At 35.5% G+C, this 20,893-nt stretch overlaps 1 protein-coding gene across 1 annotated transcript in view; it reads left to right on the top strand.

Annotated features, from left to right (window-relative positions):
* Positions 1–20,893, top strand: part of LOC145668636 (solute carrier family 7 member 14-like) — a 765,309-nt gene that overhangs the window by 447,211 nt on the left and 297,205 nt on the right. Inside the window, exon 2 of the mRNA XM_081736680.1 lies at positions 15,360–15,498. Coding sequence (XP_081592806.1) covers positions 15,361–15,498 — 138 coding nt within the window. The 5' untranslated portion in view covers position 15,360. The remainder of the gene's footprint in view (positions 1–15,359; positions 15,499–20,893) is intronic.

Below are 20,893 nucleotides of genomic sequence, written 5' to 3'. Positions count from 1 at the left end.
ATTTCAGTAGAACTGTAAGATTATTTTTATTTTTTCTGCGACACCATGAAGTATTTACTGCATTTCCTTCATAGTTAAGTTTAGGATTCAAAGTTTACTTACAACAAACTTTCGATTTAAAAAAAAAAAAATCTACAAGTACGTTTGTAAGATGACGTTATCGGTTTTCCTTGTATTTGCGCTTTTACACATTTCCATGACAATGAGCCAGTACTCTGTGGTGACAAAATTAATCTATTATTACTCATAAAACTTTTTTTTCTATATGATTATAACACCTTAGATAAATTTATTAACATTTAACTACGTGGATTTCTAAAAGTCTGAAACAAAATTTCGATTGATAGCAAAATGATATAATACGTAATAAAATATATTCTTCAATTGCCCCCTTTCATACCTATGCCGATTTTATCTGATAACACCATAAGTAACATAAACTACCATTTTCGTAATAAATATATATATTTTTAAACTGAGGTTGACTGCAATTATTTACATTTCTAGACAGAAGAAAATCATGCGTGAACTCAGAATTTTTTTGTTGAGAGGGGTCCAAAGTTTGTGAGGTTCCCATACTACAAGCCAGTATATCTATGTAGTATTGACCTTGTTTTCTTAAACACCCTAAAATACGATAAGTAATTGGAAAGTACTGCCACCTATACTTTCAGAAATAAAATATAGAACTATATTGATTTTATAAGAAAAGAAATAGTACAGATGAAGTGTAAGATCAACTCTTTAGGCTACACCAATCATTTCTGTGCAATCAATAAAGCAAGTACAGTTTTATTAAGAAATTGTACAAATGTATATCACATTATCAAGTTTTTTGAGGGGTCTGGACCCGCTGGACTCCCCGTGTGGATACTCCCCTGGACAGGCCGTATCTAAGAGGGGTCTAGGGGGCCGCCCCCCCTAAAATTTTACCGCCCCCCTAAGATTTTCACCGTAGGCTTGCAAATGAACTATAATATGGTGATGAACTATTACATGGTTGGATAGGTCCCCCCCTAACTTCTACCGCCCCCCCTACATTTTGGGGCTGGCTACCGGCCTGCCCCTGGAGAAGATGATGTGAAAAATTTTATATCTTAGGAACACACCTGCACTTTGTAGATTGTTTCAGGTACTATTAGTTTTGAATGTTTTCTTTATTGATATATAGTAATTTAAATAGCGGCCTAATTCGTTTGAAGTAGATGTAGTCTTTTCAATAATTTTCTTAAAATCAAATAATCTTTCAACATAAAACAGAACGATAATTTCTGTAATAAATCCTACCTAAGGGAAGATCGTGATTGAATCTTGATAATCTTCATGGTGGAGAGAATTCTTTCCAAAGATGCTTGACCACATGAAAAGTCACAAAATATACAGGTATTACACAAAATAGTAGTGACATCTGTCAAAGTGTCATCGTATGCTACTACCATATTGCTCCAACTTTAGCACGCAATACCAAAGGCGGATCTAACCCGCGGTCGGGGAGCCTACGCCCCCCGGTTTTTTTGAATGACAAAAGTAATTAAAATTATTACTTATATTATATTTTATTATATTATTACTTATATTTTTTGAAAATTTATAGTAAATTCATGATATACCCACCATAGTCTACGTTCTGGCTGTCCCGTCCCCCCGTTTTTATCTTCTAGCTCCACCTCTGCGGAATACAGTTTGAATTTTGGACCAAATAGACCGAGTCAAGTCCAACTAATAGTGAGCGTAATTTGAAGCCATTCTTCTCGGAGCTCAGCGTCCAGCCAGCTAGGAGCTGGAAATCGATTCTGAGTCTTGGTTTTCAAAACAACGCATAGAGACTTGAATATATTCAGCTCTGGAAACTGTGTGGGTCATTGAAAATGTTGAACTTCATCAGCACAATCTAGAAACCATTGTTGAACAAGACTAGTGGTGCAAATGGAAACATTATCATCCTGGAGTTTGGTCGTCTGGAAGCAAAGTTTGCACCATTGGGTAGACCCGGTTACCCATGAATTCTTTTACACTGCTCCTTGGACTCGACCATTCAATGAAAAAAGGTAGCTCCCAAATACCATGATATACCAACCCAGACCATAATAGGGACACTACAATGTTTGACAGATGGACTAAGACAGTCTGAAACATACGGTTCAGAGAGCGTTCACCAGACTAGTGCCCGTCTAATGGTAGAAAAGAGGAAAGAGGATTATATATCCGAAGAAACGACGAGTTGCCAACCAGTATTGGCGGGCATAGCACTATGCAAGTCGCCTTAGGGTATTCGTGTCATTTGTTAGGACATTGGAGAAAGCAACACACCTATGTACACCCATTTTATGCAGTTCCTGCCTCACTGTTTTGGGTGACACTGAGCCGTTTGAATGTTGATTAAGTTCTGTAGTCCCTCTTCCGGTCTTTGTTTTCTTTCGCCTCGTCGCAATATGCTTGGAAGACCGGTAGTCCCTATTCTACAGCTTCGTCTTTTGACTACTGTTGTGCTTCACCGACCGTGTTATATAGTGTACAGTGTATGCGGTCATGGCTTTCGAGATCGTGTCTTTTCTTAGATAGGCACAATGAAAAACATATGCCCTACTTTTAAAAAATGCTTCAACTATTTTGTCCAATATCTGTATTTATACGCCACGTACAATGATGAATTCATTGGAGCATAGAGATTTAGTTCATAAAGTTATTCTAACATGTATCTTTTGCATTTTCTTCCAGTTCTGCTTAACAGTTATTTATCATCTATATCTCTCCTACTCTTTTGTTCTTCACTCTCTTCATCGGAGTCTTCATGTGCTCTGTTCTCTCCTCTTGCTTCGTCCTGTTTTTGCTTCTTTGCTGGTATTGATATCTTTAGACTTTATTAATGACTCCTTGTTGTCACCATAATGTCGGGGAAACTAAAGTAGATCTTTTCGAAAATCTTCTTTCACTTTGAAATAATAATCTAGAAAAGTGGTTCCCAATTACTTCAGAATTGAGAACCCGTTTTTAAATTTAAAGTAAGCTAAGTTCTCCACTTTAAAAATTTTGGTAATTGCATACAAATAGTATTTGAAAGATAGGAAAAATAGATAGTATTTGAAAGATAGATTTGTTATAAACATCCGACATACAGTTTATACCATAAGTTAAATTTCATGGGAAAAATCATACCACCTCTTGTTTGGAAGAGCTTATAAAATGCAGGTTTTCCGCAATTTACTGCGTTATTAAATAATGGAATAATAGTGGAATTATATTAAATAACGCAACGGGGCCTCAAAATTTGAGATTGATCTAGAATCAAATCAATCAAAGAAAGACTTATCTAGAATATCCATAATGTCTTCAGTTAACACTTACAACTGGAAACACTTGCAACAGAGGAGGGGTCCTTAGACGTTCAGATTTCGGACAGCCAAAAGTGTTCAAGTATGATTTTAATACAACATATCAATTACAGAGAAGTTATCGTCTTGCTCTACCATTAAATCGTTAAAAATACAGAACAAAACAGAAGATAATAAATGAGCTGGCAAAACATTTTCAATAAATAATCAAAGCATCCCCTGCATTCATTTTTTTTAAAGTATCTATGGGAAAATTTATGCAACCTATGTTGAAAGCATCTTCTGTCTAGCATTAGAGATAGAGGTAGCATTTTTAAACAAATTATTTCTCTTTAGCATATAGGCCCACCCGAGGATTGGCAGGGTAGCGTGTAGACTAGCCACCCTTTGGGTAATAGTAGGTCTCTATAAGTTTCTTTTTTCAAAAAGAGTTCTGTAGTAAGGTTTCTGTGAACAAGGCTGTACAAATTCTGAACTGTACACTTCGTTATTGTTCTATTTTATTTTATAAGCGTTACCTATCTTAAGGTTATGTGCAGCCGTGCTTTCGTGGTTATTCCTTTCCTTCAGACGTGTCAGCACTAATAGAGATTGAGATTATTCTCCGTTGTACTAAGTTAAAAAGTTATAAAGACTATTGCACTCATTTTAATAGAGTTCTTACAATCCGCCTCCTTTCTACCTATTTGAAGACTTGTTTGTCTGTTAATTCCTTTAATCTACACTACGCCTCCATACTGTAAATAAGACAAGAAGAAGACAACGTAAGCATAATAAACCTATCCGAGCTTTTCCTTGTAAACTTAGTAATTTTCATTGTTAAAACAGTAAACTGAAAACATATATTTAACAAATTTTAATATAACTAACTAACTCTATGGCCTGTGGAACCCGAAGGTTCAATGCTGCGTTTACAAAAGCTCTCCACGGACTTCTATCCTTAGCCAATTTGATCCAGTTTCTACTTTGTATTCCTATTACTGCGAGATCCATCTTAATATTGTCCTCCCATCTGCGCCTAGGTCTTCCTAATGGTCGTTTTCCGATTGGCCTTCCAGTTAAGACTTTGAAAGCGTTCCTACTTTCTTACATCCTAGCTACATGACCTGCCCACCTAAGCCTCCTAGACTTGATGATCCTAACAATGAACTACGTATAAATTATGTAGTTCCTCGTTATGAAGTTTCCGCCACTCCCCATTCCCATTCCTCTTGGGTCCGAATATCCGCCTCAGGATCTTGTTCTCAAATACTTTCAGTCTATGTTCTTCCTTCAGAGTAAGTGACCATGTTTCGCAACCATACAATACAACAGACATGATTATCGTTTTATATATTTTAAGCTTCAAATTCCTCGACAGAATTCGAGAAAACAAGAGATTTTGAACTGATTAATAACATGAATTCCTTCCTTTTACTCGACATTTAATTTCTTCGTTAATATGGTTTTCGTCCGTTAATATTGATCCTAGATATTTAAAAGTATCTACTTTACCAAAAGTATTATTTGATATTATAACGCATCCATAATTTGCCATATTAAAATTTCGACGAACTTGCATATATTTAGTAATTTTAATATAATAACACTGAAAAAGACATTTTCCTAAAAACAAATATTTGCAAATTAAATTACTTCGGAAAAGTCAAACCAACAAAAAAAAACCACGAAACTTAACAAATATACTGTACTTACTCCGGTAGAAAAGGAAATATGTAATATAAATTGAATGAAGCGCCTACAGGTAACCAGTTCTCAGAATTTGTGTTACTAAGAGAGCTTGAATTAATAAAAAGAATTCTTTTTCAGATGAACAAGCTTTTTGCTAGAATAAAATAACAACTAAAAGCAGAAATGTAATATTTCGTTTCACTCGACATATATGAAATTCCAGACAGTTATTTCTCATCATACAGTATAATATGCGAAAGTATATGAATGATTTTTTATTTCAGAACATCAAAAGATACTACTTAATCCGTACAAAAACGAAGTGCAGTCATGTTATTAATGTATTCACAAAATAGGCATTATTTTCAATCATATTTTGTCGAAAAAAGTTGAATATATAGCTATCTTTTTGAAAATATGTTTAATCTTACTTTAAAATTCTATAATGATATTAGCGAGTAAATTGCAAGGAAACTAGTTCAAAGATGATACACATATTAGTCTATAGGTTTTCATTGTGCTGAACAAAATTACAATATAAAAGATCAAAGATTAATTTTTATTACACGAAAAAATATGTGGCATATGTGGGTCAGATGGGGACCAGCAATTATTATCAAAAAAATATTACTTCCTGGTAAATTTTCAGTATCTTAATAAAACTAAGGTTACTTTGGGTTAGGTTAGGTTCAGAATTTAAATATCGCACCCGATACAGGATCCCGCCATAGGTTAGGCTCAGAATTTAAATATTGCGCCCGATTATAGGATCCCTCCATACCTCAAAACGGTCAAACTTCAATTTGTGTATTCGTACACCCTTACGTATAATTCCGCGAAGAGCCAATAGTCTATCACATATCGTCGACAGCGTCACAAACTGTCGTATCTCAGTTTTCTAAACTTTTCAGGAGAGCGATTTTTAGGTTTTCACACAACTTTGAACAGCCATAACTCAAAATCTATTTTACCGAAATAAAAGAAAATTTACCAAGTTATAACTTGAATCATAAGAAATCAGTGTAGAAAGTTTTATGGAATTTGCTTGTAAAAGCTTGTGGAAAATTTGGCGGGAAAGAGATACGACAGTTTGTGACGATGGTAATCCTCTCTTGTATGAAAGATACGACGCATATTTTGTATTCTGAGAACTACATTAATAGATGAACAATCGGGAAATATTGCACTTTTATTGAAAAACTTCGTGTTCATTACACAAAATAATTTAACAAATGCTTCCTGAGATTCTTGAGGGTAAAACGAAATTCCTGAGAACACACAAGAAACACAATATTAAGAGCATACTAACCATAACATAAAATAATGCTATCAAGTTGTCATTGCCAGAATATAACATCTTGCAAAGTAATTTGCAAATTGCATGCTTTGATATTGCACTTGAGAAGGATGGCTAATGTGGTAAGTTTCTGTAAAATTGAACATGTTCAGGATTTCGAATGATTGGAGTTGAGCCCGGACACAATGATAACGAGTCCTCGTAGGCGTGGGAGACCCGCGTTCGATTCCCGGCAGGAGCTCCTGTGGTTCGGATTGCACGTTAATCAGTAGGTCAACGTCTCATATAGCCTTGCTGCTGAAAGGGACGTTAAAATCAATCAATCAACCAATCAAAACGAGTTCTCGTACTTCTCTGGAGCGATAATTTTTGACAAGTCTGCAAAGTAGGAACTTCTATTTGGTGGATTCAATTTGCGTTCTTTTCAGGGAAATAGTTATGTAAGGTGTGATGATAATTATGACTGCTTGATTGCCAAAATAAACAGTGAGGGGAAAACAATATATATTTGTGTTGTGTATTTCTCACCGGGATCTAATATTGAATTGTATAATGATTTATTTACTCGACTTGAAATTAATTGTCCTCAAGGTTGTCCTGTTCTCCTGATTGGTGATTTCAATTTATCGGAAATAAACGGTACGGAATTTAATTTTGAAACAAGCTCTTCTAAATGTAAGAATTTATATGAATTTATGTCCTATTATAATTTGCAATCATTAAATAATGTGACGAACGAAAATAATCGTACATTAGATCTGGTTCTCTCTAATATAACGAATATAGAAGTCAGTAGGGAATATTGTCCACTAATTCCAGAAGATGTACACCATCCATCCTTAGTAATAAACGTGATGCAGCAGGGGACCGCGAAGATTAAAAAGAAAACTAATATATCAGGATATAATTTTAGGAAAGCTAATTTCTTAGAGTTGTATCTTGAATTCTCATCTATTGACTGGAACTGCCTAAAGAAATATGAAAACGCCAATGACCTAGTTGATAATCTCTATTATATTATTTATAGTGTATTTGACAAGTGCGTGCCACTTAAAAACAACTCAAGAACAGCTTATCCGTGCTGGTTTACACATGAAATTATCAAAAAAATCAAAACTAAAGCAAGGTATCATAAAAAATACAAATGTAATAAAGAAGTAAATAATCTCAATAAATTCAATGAATTGCGTAGGGAAATAAAGAAAGAAATTAAGCTGGCATACAGAGCGTTCATACAAGATTCTGAAAATAACATTAATAACAATGCTAATGAATTGTGGAATTTTATAAAAAATAAGACTAAGCATCTTCTTGGGGGGAAATTAAATTATGAGGGACGCGACCTTTATCATAATGATGAAATAGCCAATGCTTTTGCACAGTATTTCTCGTCAGTATATGTGCCAGATACAGGTTTCACTGACATTCCTACGAACAATTTATTAACTTATGTAAGTAACAAACTAGAGTCACTTACCATTGAGGAAATCACTCAATCTGAAGTAGTAATGGCAATCAAAAAATTAAAGCCCAGAACTGCTGTTGGCCCTGATGGAATACCTCCATATATCATAAAGGGTTGTATAGATGCGTTTACATATCCGCTAAGGATTGCATTCAATCTCGCTTTAAAAACATGCGTTTTTCCGGATAAATGGAAATCATCTATAGTTTGCCCAATACCAAAAACCAATGATAAACACGTAATAAGTAACTACCGGCCTATATCAATTTTACCTACTTTTGCAAAGATATTTGAACAAATTTTATACCGACGGATAATTGACCACATCCAACCCGTAATCTCACCTTATCAACATGGCTTTATCCCACACAAATCAACAACAACAAACCTTGCACTTATCACAGACTTTATAGCAAATTCGTTAGATGTAGGATGTCAGGTTGATGTAATATATATAGATTTTGAAAAAGCATTTGACAGAGTCAATCACAAGGTATTATTACATAAGCTAGGCGAATATAATTTCTCTTCTCCCTTGATCAAGTTCTTTTCATCATATTTAAATAATCGTAAACAAACTGTTATCTACAAGGAATATAAATCATCTGATTATATTGCATATTCTGGAATTCCCCAGGGCTCTAATCTAGGTCCGTTATTGTTCCTTTTATTCATTAACGATCTCCCTGATCATATATTATTAAGTAACAAATTGCTTTTTGCTGATGACCTCAAAATATACGGTAGGATAAAGACCATCCATGACTGTCTCGATTTACAACGTGACATGGAAAATATTGCTAATTGGTGTTCTCTTAACAAACTTAATGTAAACATAAACAAATGTAACATTGTATCGTTTACCAGAAACAAAAGTCAAATAGAGTTTGATTACTCAATGAATCAGATCTTACTAAATAGATTAAATTCAGTCAAAGATCTTGGAGTTATATTTGATACGAAACTGACATTTAATAACCATGTAGAGAACATAGTTAACGAATCTCTCAAGATGTTAGGGTTCATAATTAGAACTGGAAAGGAATTTAACAATAGTACTACACTAACAAAAATGTATTATGCCTATGTCCGATCAAAACTGGAATATGCTGCTGTGATTTGGAACCCATCACAACAGCAATACAGACACCAAGTGGAAAAGGTCCAATCTAAATTTATCAAATACTTGATGTACAAGACAACTGGAATCTATCCATATTATGAAAATTATCTAACATTAATAGACAACTTCTGTATCCCTACACTTGAGCAAAGGCGAAATGTGACAGATTTGATTTTTCTCCATAAAATAGTACATAACGAATTTAATTGTATGGATCTCATATCAACATTAAATTTTCATGTCCCGACACTTAAAACTCGTGCTAATAACGCTGGTCTGTTTTATTGCAAAAAAGCAAGGACCAACGTATTATTGAAATCACCAATTTGGAGAATGTGTTCTACTTACAACAAAATATGTATCAAACACAAAGAAATTGACATCTGCAATATGAACTCTAGGTTTAAGAAAACTATTGTAAAGGTATTATGTAATACACCAACACTATAATTGGGCTTATGCCTGTTGTGTTGATGGCAAATAAATAAATAAATAAATAAATAAATAAGTAAGTGTTCTCAAAATGACTTGTCTTAAACTGAATGCAGTTTGGATAGTCTTTGTTCACTTTCGCTTCGTGCATTTCCGTCCAATTGATTGGATCTCCATTTTCGCCACGTCTAACAGAATACAAAGACATTGGGACAGAGATCTAGTCTCATACATCGATTCTGTCAACACAATGAACGGTATATGGGTTCTTTTTCCTTGCCAGTTTAACAATCGGTTCAAGTTGCGAGGGTACAAAATTACTGCCACAGTGCTTAATAGATGTGCTTAGAGCACTGTGGACTGAATCTCCCTCATTTTATCCATGCCTAGATTCAAAGAATTGGAGAGAAATTTCTCTGATGTTCTTACGTGTTTGCACCGCATACCCCATCATAGCAACCAACCTGAACTCCTACTAGGTCCATCCTGTATTTCTCTAACTCATTCGTTACGGATTTTAACGCGCCTCCCTATAAAGAATTCTAATATTCCATGTTCCAAATCTCATGTCCATTTTCTTTTGCTGATGTCGTGCCAAGTTATCAGTCTTGGTCCGAGGCTTCTGTGATTGTTTCTGAAAAAGTGTCCTTTTTTTCTTACAGGATGAGTTTGTTAGCCTCACCCAAACCCCCAAGCTGGAGGGTCACTCCTTGTCTGCCCGCGACTGCTTATTCAGTATCTTCGCAGCTAACCTCTATATCTAAAGGCCTTCTCCTCGATCCGCAACCTGGGGCCGCGGTGGCTCAGTGGTAGAGCGTTCACCTCTGGTTCATGGGGTCGCGGGTTCCAACCCTGCTCCCGCCAAGTGAACTTTGTGGTGGACAAACAGCGTGTGCGTGGGTTTTTTCGGGGTTCTCCCGTTTCCTCCCATTTTCTTCATTCCATCATTTCATTCACCATCTCCTTTAGCCTAACCGGCATAACCGTGGGACGTAAAACTCAAAAATGTCATGTCATGTCGATCCGCAACCTGAGGACGCCCCATGCCATGTAAATATATATGTATACAGCCCCGCATTGATCAAGTATAACATTCTAGCTTATAAGTTTATTTGCTTCGGCTGTTCCGAGCTTAAGATATAAGTAAAAATACATTAGGAACAAACGATAAAGAAACTAAGTGGATAACAATAAGAAATGATATAAAAAGCAATGAGTTTATCAGTACGGGACTGTATACCTACTTTTGGGCCACTTTGTATGTATAAACAAATTGCTTTGAATATAGGCGTATCTGTCCAGTTGCGAAAGATCTGTTGCTCACAAACTGTCGTAACTCAAGATACGACTGTTTGTGAAAATGGTTTATATGCTTCATCTTAAGATACGACACAGTGACGTCATCACCACCGTCAAAACAACGCACATTACAGGTATGTCGTTTTGGGAAATTGTAAAAGTCAGTGTATGCAACCACATGGTAAAATATCTCAATTTTCGATTTTTTTGAGATACGACACTTTGTGACGCTGTCGACGATATTTCCCACCCCCCGATTGCATACACTGATTTTCGATATCATTACGATCACACATTGCTCACACTTCAATTACCTTTCCGTAACATGGCATGATTTCTCCTGTAGACATTCTATTTTTTTTTTTTTATCTGATTTTGGCCCCATCTGTCCGACATAATCCAAATATGTGAGTAGTTGCGAGGTTCAAAACCATGCCACATAGTAAAGTTAAACTGATACTAATCCATACTTCACCAATGCTTTCATTATAACATTAGGAAGCAGACAGTGTTTATATATATCTTACAATTAATTATTTTCGAACTGTACAGAGTGTCTGAAAAGTCCCCGTACCCTTAGGTTTGAGTATTCCAGAATAATTTTAGTTGTGGTATTGGTAGCACTGCTTTCATGGTCACAGAGAGCACTGTCTGATATACCTGCTTTCATGCGTTGCTGGTAGTTCCTGAGTTGAAAGTCCCTTAAAGCACTTCAGTTGTGAAACCTTTGCTAATGTGTGGGGTTGCAGCTACTCAGTTGGAAAATAGTAAATTGCCACCATGAAGCTCGAACCTTACAACACCAGAGAACTCATTGTGGGCAGTGCCGGATTTACGTATAAGCCAAACAAGCTATAGCTTAGGGCCCCACTCTCTTGAGGGCCCCAAACATTTACAGAAGAAAGTGAATGCATATTTCGATGCACTTTAGGATTTAAAAAAAAGTTATAAAACATACATACATAAACAATATTTTGTGTTGTGTAGGCTTTTTTGATCTAAGTAATGGGGCCCCTCCTGCTTGCTTGCCCCAAAAAATATCACTAGTTTGCTCATTTCCGCACATAGGGTGCCTACGTTCTTCATGGAGCATGCAGCTGCACACTTTCAGTGACAAACAACAGCTGTAAAGCGTTATATTACCTTCAATAGCTTAGGGCCTCAGGAAATCTAAATCCAGCTCTGATTGTGGGTAATATTCAAGCCATATGTCTCTCATCGTCAATACGGGATAGATGAAGAGTTGCGGGAAAGCGTAAAGGAATGGAAGAACAGAACGATAACTCCTCAGATGCTCCGCAACATGTTAAGGAGGGCATACAGACGCATACATCTGTGTGTATAGCAGGCCGGTAGCCAATCCGAAAATGTAAGGGGAGCCCGGCTGAAGTTAGGGGGGGCGATCCAACCATACTATAGTTCATCACCATATTATAGTTCATTTCCAAGCCTACCGTAAAACTTTTAGAAGGGGCATCAAAATTTAGGGGGGGCGGCCCCCCTAGACCCCATGGATACGGCCCCCCGGACCTGGTGTAGGACTTATAGATACATTTGATACTTAATTCGTATATTCAAGTACTCACCTATAGTAGTATTAAATAAATTAATTAAAATTACACTACCGGAAGTTGGTGGTAATTTTTTCTAAGTAGGGTCTATATTTGACGAAAAAAACACCACTTACAACTTGCCATGAAGATAACCTATGAACTATGTAAATGTTTAATGCTTGTGTAATAAAAAAAATTAAATATTTGCAAATTAAATTACTTCGGAAAAGTCAAGCCAACAAGAAAACAACGAAATTCAACAAATACACTGTACTTAGAGAAGGAAAAATGAAGCGTCTACAGATAACCAATTCTGAGAATTTGTGTTGCTAAGAGAGCTTAAATTAATCAACAGAATTCTTTTTTCAGATGAATAAGCTTTTTGTTAGAATAAAACAACAACTAAAAGCAGAAATGTAATATTTCGTTTCATTCTACATATATGAAATTCCAGACAAAGTTATTTCTCATCTCACAGCGTAATGTGCGAATTTACGTGAATAATTTTTGTTTCGTAACATCAAAGATGACACTTAATTCGTACAAAAACGAAGTATAATCATGTTGTTAGTGTGTTCACAGAATATGCATTATTTTCCTTCATATTTTGTCCAAACAAAGTTGAATATGTTGCTATCTATTAAAAGAATATTTAGAAAACATATTTAATTCCAGTTTTAAAAAATTCTAAAAGGATATTAGCAAGCAATAGCAAGAAAATTAATTCAAAGATGAGACGTGTATCAGTCTATTGAGCTGAATAAGATTACATATGTGAGGGCAAATACTTATACATAGTTTTTGAGCAAATCAACGAAAAAGGAATTTATAAAACACGGAAAAATATCGTATGTGAATCGTTGCGAGGCTCAAAATAACGCAACATATTAAAGTTAAATTAATACTAATCCATACTTCATTAATGCTTTTGTTATGACATTAAAAACGTCAGTATATTTATATCTACATATTTTCTAGCTGTACAGAGTGTCTGAAAAGTTTCGCAGTCCTAGGTTTGAGTATGCCAATATCACTTTAATTGTGGTATTGGTAGTACTGCTTTCATGGTCACAGACAGCACTGTCTGGTATCCCTGTTTTCAACCATTGTTGGTATTCCCTGTGTCCAAAGTCACGTAAAGCACTGCAGTTGTGAAGCCGTGACTGATGAGAGTGGGTACAGTTATGGTAAATTGCTCCATGAAGCTCGGAAAATACAACACCATAGAACTCACCTTTAAACGCCAAATGACAACTACTGCGTCAAGGCTTTAAACCTTAATAATTCAGCCCCTAATTAAGCTAGAAAGATACTTTTGGTATTAATGTGTTTCCGAAGGATGAAGTATGCCGCCGATATGCATTTGATGTATGTGGGGGATACCACGGCGGATACAGGACGGTAAAGTTCATTTTTTTGCATCAGTTTTTTTTTAGGGGGCCATTCCCCTCTTGAGGCAGTCATAAAAATTGGTATGTGAATCAGCGAAGTACTCGACTACACAGTAACACTCTGCAAATTTACTTGTTACTTATATGGGGGAAGTACGGGTGGAGCAGGTTCAATTTTTTGAGTCTCAGTTTTTATACGTAAATTACACTTATTTTCCGGACGGTTCTATATAAGACAAGATATCCTTTCACTGAATTGGTCTAGAAACACAATTCTTGTTTCTGTATTTTCTACGGAATAGTAAAAAAGTGATGTACATATAACGTGGAGTACAATGGGGAAGGGGCGAATGTCAAACTCAATGAATTGCTCTTCTACGCAAATTATTTTTAAAAGAATATTTCCAAGATAAAATGAATTCATTACGTTTTTCTTTTCATTAAAACACAATAATTTTAATTCCTTTGACACATACACACACTCACAATGATTGCTTGTGGAATGTAAAGTATAACTTACTTCATTTCCATTCCTAATTTCTTGTCTAGAAGCTATGCTAAAAATAGAAAGCCAGCCAATTTACGGGAATTTACTTCTTCTTCTACGAATAGGGCGGGAATTGCACAAGTGTCACCTCGTTGGAATCAGTGTTCCATAAGCTTTCCAATGAGGTATCAATCATTATCCTGTGGTAATTAAGGGAGGTCACCAAGTCCACCAACATGAGAGTCTACGATTTCTAAGGATAATCAAGCCACATATGTCTCCCATCTCCCATACAGGATAACTGAAGAATTGCGTGAAAGTGTAAAAAAAAAAAAAAAAAAAAAAAAAAAAAAAAAAAACTCTTTCGAACGATAACTTCTCAGATGCTCCACAACATGTGATGTAGGACTTAGAGACGGATACATCTGTATGTACAGCACAATGGAGTACCTCTGAGATGACACACGGCGGTAAAGTCCTCGTTCCAAAATAATAAGTCCATAGTAGACGCTCATTCAAATACCTATGATCGAAATCTTTTCACCGGTATTGTAGGTCTACTAGTAATGTAAAAAAATATTATATACATAAAGTCATCGTGTATCCCTCAAGTAGATAATAATAAAAACAAGAATTTTAGGAATGATCCAAAATGGATCTAAAGATTACGATATTGTCTAAGAATTTTAGGAATGATCCAAAAAATACATCAAAGGATTGCGATATTGGCCAAGATATAGTTTTTGGATCAGAAACCAATAAATTTTTAAACGGCCCCTACATCGAGTTTTCGTAATTTTTACGGAATAAAGACATCACACTGACTTAATTTTGTTGTTAAGATAGTTTGGGTACACTATATGTAGTTCTCCAGATGTAAGGCCTACAAAAGAAATTTGCCAGAAATATAAAGCATCTTTTGATCCAATGAAGTAAATTAAATTATAGAAAACTTATTTTAAAATTTAAAATAAAAAACTAAAACTACGAAACATAAAAGTTATTTTAAATAATAACATAAAAGTTATTAAAACAAGTCTTAAAATAACATAAAAGTTATTTTAAGATACTTAGGAAAATGAACCACCTAGGAAACATACGGTTTGCTCTGAATCTTCCGATTATGTTCTGACTATAATTTTCAGATTTTCGAAAAAGGCGTATAACTCCTTAAATGAAGGCGTGATTATAAAGCTTAATCATTACTAAATAATATATATTTTATTTACCATTAAATTAATGAATATTATCTCCTGATGGTTTGAATGTTTTTTAAAGAATTATAATGTATTTGTTTGTTTGTTTTCAGAATGAAGATCGGCTTCTTCCCAATCAACCGAGAGAATTTCAAGCGAGATGGATTGGCATTATTTAATAAACTTATTAGAACAAAGAATGTGGAAGCGCTGCAGGAAGAAGAACTCTCTGGAGAAAAACTAAAATTAAAGGTAAGTTTACTATTATTCATAGTGAAAACAGAATCTTCTTTTAGCTAGTCAAGTCGCATATCGGATCGTCTCTTAGCACTACGCAGCCTACCGAAGGGAACTTGATCCAATATTGCCACATAAGTGGATGAAGGATGGGGAAAAGATAAAAGTTGCTGATAATGTTTACGTCCATCCCACGTTTGTGTTTTCTTCATGTTGTTACTGAGTACATTACAAACGCTGCATCACGACTAAATCTTAGCTATAAGTAATGTAATTATTCTTAGTTATTCTTCAACTGATCATTCATAAAACAGGATAATTAATTACAAGAATGATGTCTATAATGAACAGTTCAAGTACATTGTTGCATATCGGCCTCTTCATTATGGATTGTATACATTTGCTGTTGAACTTACATGTATGAACTTAATAATTGTTGCTTCATTGCAAGTATGTTTTGAAATGTAAGCACTGGATCATGGGGACTAAAGGGGTTCAAGTTCCCTGGACACTGAACAAAAATTGTTATTTTTAATTAGTTCTCATGTTATTTTTAATTTTTCAGTGATGACATTCGCATTGATGGGAAGTCAATTGTCTGATAATTGCATAGTGATGCCGCACATTGATAAAGTGCGATCCCCTTTTTTCGTTCTCAATAATTTGAACCCAAAATTATACAAGCAAACCTCTAATATCAAGCAAAACACACGTTACGTATCAGAAAAATTGGAATGTTGTTACGATATTCTCACTAACTAACTAACTAACTAAATCTATGGCCTATGGAACCCGGAGGTTCAATGCCGCGTTCACAAAAGCTCTCCACTAACTTCTATCCTTAGCTAACTGCATCCAGTTTCTACTCTGTATTCCAATCTCTGCGAGATCCATCTTAATATTGTCCTCTCATCTGCGCCTAGGTCTTCCTAATGGTCGTTTTCCGATTGGTCTTCCAATCAAGACTTTGAAAGCGTTCCTACTTTCTTCCATTCTAACTACATGACCCGCCCATCTAAGCCTCCTATACTTGACGACTCTAACAATGTTAGGTAAACCACATAAATTATGTAGTTCCTCGTTATGAAGTTTCCGCCATTCCCCATTCCCGTTCCTCTTGGGTCCGAATATTCGTCTAAGGATCTTGTTCTCAAATACTTTCAGTCTATGTTCTTCCCTCAGAGTAAGTGACCACGTTTCGCAGCCATACAGAACTACAGGCATGATTATCGTTTTGTATATTTTAAGTTTCAAATTCCTCGACAGAATTCGCGACGACAAGAGATTTTGAACCGAACAGTAACACGAATTCCCTGCTTTTAGTCGACATTTAATTTCTCCGTGAATATGATTTTCCTCTGTTAATATTGATCCTAGATATTTGAAAGTATCCACTTTATCAAAAGTATTATTTAGTATTTTAACGCATCCATAACTTGCTGTATTCCGGTTCCGACTCACTTCCATGTATTTAGTTTTCTCTGCATTTACTTCTAAACCCATGTCCCTGCAAGCGTTTAATAAGATCTCTGCATTTCTTTCTATTGTTCTCCTATCATCTCCTATTAAATTTACATCATCAGCATATGCCATAACCTGGTGAATACCGTTCAACTGTAAGCCCTGGTTGCTATCTTTGATTTTCCTTATAGCGTATTCCAAAACGAAGTTAAATAATAATGGCGACAACGCATCTCCTTGTTTCAGGCCATTTTCGACGTGAAAGCTCGTGGACAAAAAGTTTCCTACCCGGACTTTACTTTGGGATTCATTTAAACATATCTTAATTAATCTAATTAGCTTTCTCGGTATTCCAAGTTCTGCAAGAACGTTGTATAATGTTTCTCTCCTAACCGAGTCGTACGCCTTTCTAAAATCAATAAATAGTTGATGTACCGGGGTATTGTATTCCCACTTTTTTTCGAGTATTTGGCGAATGGTAGATATTTGGTCGATAGTTGATCGATTTCGTCTAAATCCGCACTGATAATCTCCAATAATTTCATCTGCGTATGGGGTCAGTCTTGCTAACAGAATATTTGAAAGGATTTTATAGGATGTTGACAGAAGAGAAATGCCTCGATAATTATTACAGTCAGTTTTGTCGCCTTTCTTGTGGATTGGAACAATGATTGATTCTTTCCACTCTTGTGGCAATTCTTCCTTGTTCCAGATAAGGAGAATGAGTTTGTGTATCTTGTTCCACAATTTTTTGCCTCCAGCTAAAATTAACTCAGCCGGAATTTCATCTACACCCGGAGATTTGTGTTTCTTTAATTTCTTTATAGCGGTTTCTACTTCTATTCGGTTGGGTTCTGGAATATACGGTTCTGCGGTGTGTATCTCCTTTTCTCCACGAACACTAGTTTTTGGTTGCGTGTTAAGCAAATCGTCAAAGAAATCTTTCCATCTATTTAAGATGCTATCCGTGTCAGTGAGAACTGTACCGTCAGATTTCTTTAATATATAAGCACGAGGTTGATAGCCTTTCTTAAATTCGTTGATTCCCTTATACATGTCCCGGATGTTTTTATTTTTACTATTATCTTCAAGTCCCTAATTTTAGCTTTCAGAAAATCGCGTTTCTTTATTCTAAAAGTTTTAGAAGTTTCCCGCCTGATATCTGCGAAATTTTGTGTAGTCATTTCATTCGGATTTTGTAGCCAACGTAATTTTGCCTGTTTTCTCTTCTCTGCTAGTTTTATGCTTTCCCGGTCGAACCATGGTTTGTTCCTACGTATTTCCGCGTGTCCCAATTTTTCTTTTGCTGAAATTTTAATGCTATCTCTAATTTCAATCCAGGTATCCTCAACACTAGTACACTCCGAATCTTCTAAAGCCGAAAATCTATTCGAAACTTCAATCTGGTATTCCTCTCTTACCTGGCTCTCTTCTAATTTCTTTAAATTGAATCTCTCCGTTTTCGGACAATGAATATTAACTTTATTCAACGATAACCTCTCTCGTATTATCGCTGCTACCAGGTAGTGGTCAGTGTCACAGTCAGCCCCTCTAAACGACCGGACATCAATTATGCTAGATTGCCTTCTTCTATCTACTAAAACGTGATCAATTTGATTATGTGTTTTCCCATCTGGCGATGTCCAAGTGTATTTATGAACGTCGCGAAGTGGGAATTTTGTACTCTTCACGATTAGGTTTTTGGATGTTGCAAAGTTCACGAGTCTAACACCGTTGTCATTACTTTCCTTATGCAGACTTCGTTCCCTATAATCGGTTTGAAAATATCCTCTCGTCCTACCTTCGCATTGAAATCCCCTAATAGAATTTTCATATGGTATCGCGGGAGTTGGTCAAATATCCGTTCTACTTCTTCGTAAAAATTGTCTTTTATATCGTCATCCTTATCTTCCGTTGGGGCATGTACATTTAAAACAATAATATCACACCACCGTCCCTTAAGAGTAATAAAAGAAAGTCTGTCAGTAACAAATTCAACCCGTTTAATTGCTGGTAATATACGTTTATGAACGAAAAACCCTGTTCCTAACTGGTGATTTTTATTTCCTTCCCCGTAAAAGAACGTAAAATTTCCGGAATTCTCAGATCCATTTCCTTCCCACCTAACTTCCTGAACTCCTATTACGTCCATCCTGTATTTCTCTAACTCCCTCGTTACGGATTTTAACGCGCCTGCCCTATAAAGACTCCTAAGACGACATTCTCACTGAAGTACTTTATTTGGCGTTTCCAATAACATGAAGAATAAGACGTCTCCGAAAAGGTGTTTTAATTCGCCCATTGACATAATTTATGTTTTGATAAAATTTTGAACCGTAAGAAGTTCATCTCTGTAGTAATGAAGTGCCTAGCGACTGCCCCTACCAATGTAGGCACGTACAAAAAGCCTTTTGTTATTACTAACCAAGGCTAGCTATCATTGAGAGACTTACGTCCTCTTTAAGGAAAGTGATGTGAAGAGACTGGGGATTATGTGGAATATTGTTGTTCTAAGTGCTTTCTTATAGTTTATTCATAGCAGCAATACACCTCACAAAACACTTATTTTTTATTGCAATGCTAACATGCTGAAGGATCTTTTCTCTATAAGAGAAGAATAAGAAAAATAGGAAGGTGACAGCGGGGATAGTCTAACAAGGAGAAAGAAGACTGGTAAATGAACTTCGGGACCAGTTTTCGCCAGGTGGTAGTGCACATTTACAGTGTTAATATTACAAACTGGGAGAGCGCAATAGCCAAAAATAGCGGAAATAAAGTGTCTTAAAGTTTCCGACTCGCCGTACATATCGTACAAAGCGTAAAATTATCAAGTGACGTCGTGGAAGAGTGAGGAACGTCAAAGATTCACGTGCAGAGTCTCGGGTTTGATTCCCACTCAAGTCAGTTTTTTTTTTTTTTTTTTTTTTTGCTTTAACCAACAAAGTAGCCATTTGTTACTACAAGTAAAATATTAAATCACCATATGTTTATAATGAATAAAACTATAGACATGTTCAAATCAGTTGTAAACTCTTCCAATCTTTTATGCTAATTAGCAACAAAATGTAATGTATTGGGTAAAATATTGATATCATGAGTTATATTATGGTTATATTGTGTAAAAAATTTTATTGACGCTTCGTGTCTATATCTGTGGACACTATGTGAAGTACAAGGGGAATCTTTTGATTATAGCAACATCCATCCGAAAATAAAAACTCTAGAGCAGTATCACAACAGAGCTTCTACTTCGCTTTGAAATAAGTATCATATAATGTAACGACAGTCTTGTAAATACTTAAATAAGTATGTATAATGATAATGAAATAATAGATTCTAATCAGTATTTTTTATTTTGTGAAACACGCTTAAATATTAGTTGTGCAACAAATTGTTTGAACAACATATTTTCACTACGAATATGAAAATATTTTCCCCACGTTATTCATACGCGTGTGCTGTTATCTATCCATTTTATTGTAACTACAACATTCAAAGCCTGATATTCTAGATTAACTGTAAGAGAAAAAAATATTTTTAGAATACAGAATTTATAGGTATATTATAAAAGGATAATATATCAGCCTGTTGAATAACGCTAATTTCAAATTACACATTCGCCTCTCACTGCGTGCCAGCTTGCTTACGGATACCCATCCTCCCCAGTGGTCTAGTGGCAGCGCGTTTGCTTTTGGTGCACATAATCTCGGGTTTGACTTCCGGTGAGAGAGCACCAAAAATTTAATTCCATAAGTATTCACTTTCATTAATCTGTCTCCGTTAACGTAAAGGGCAGAACTATGGAGCGCTAAACTAAAATAACAAATGAGTTGCGTTTCACAGTGTTAAACTACGGTAACTTTCAAACTACGGAAATTCAATGTTCAAACTTTAAGTTGCATCTATAACTACTGGTTGCAATAGATTAATAAGATCAAAGGTAGAATCT

The sequence above is a fragment of the Thermobia domestica genome, chromosome 13, assembly GCF_964235325.1.
Source record: "Thermobia domestica chromosome 13, izTheDome1.hap1.1, whole genome shotgun sequence".
NCBI lineage: Eukaryota > Metazoa > Arthropoda > Insecta > Zygentoma > Lepismatidae > Thermobia > Thermobia domestica.
This window is presented reverse-complemented; position numbering and strand designations above follow the sequence as displayed.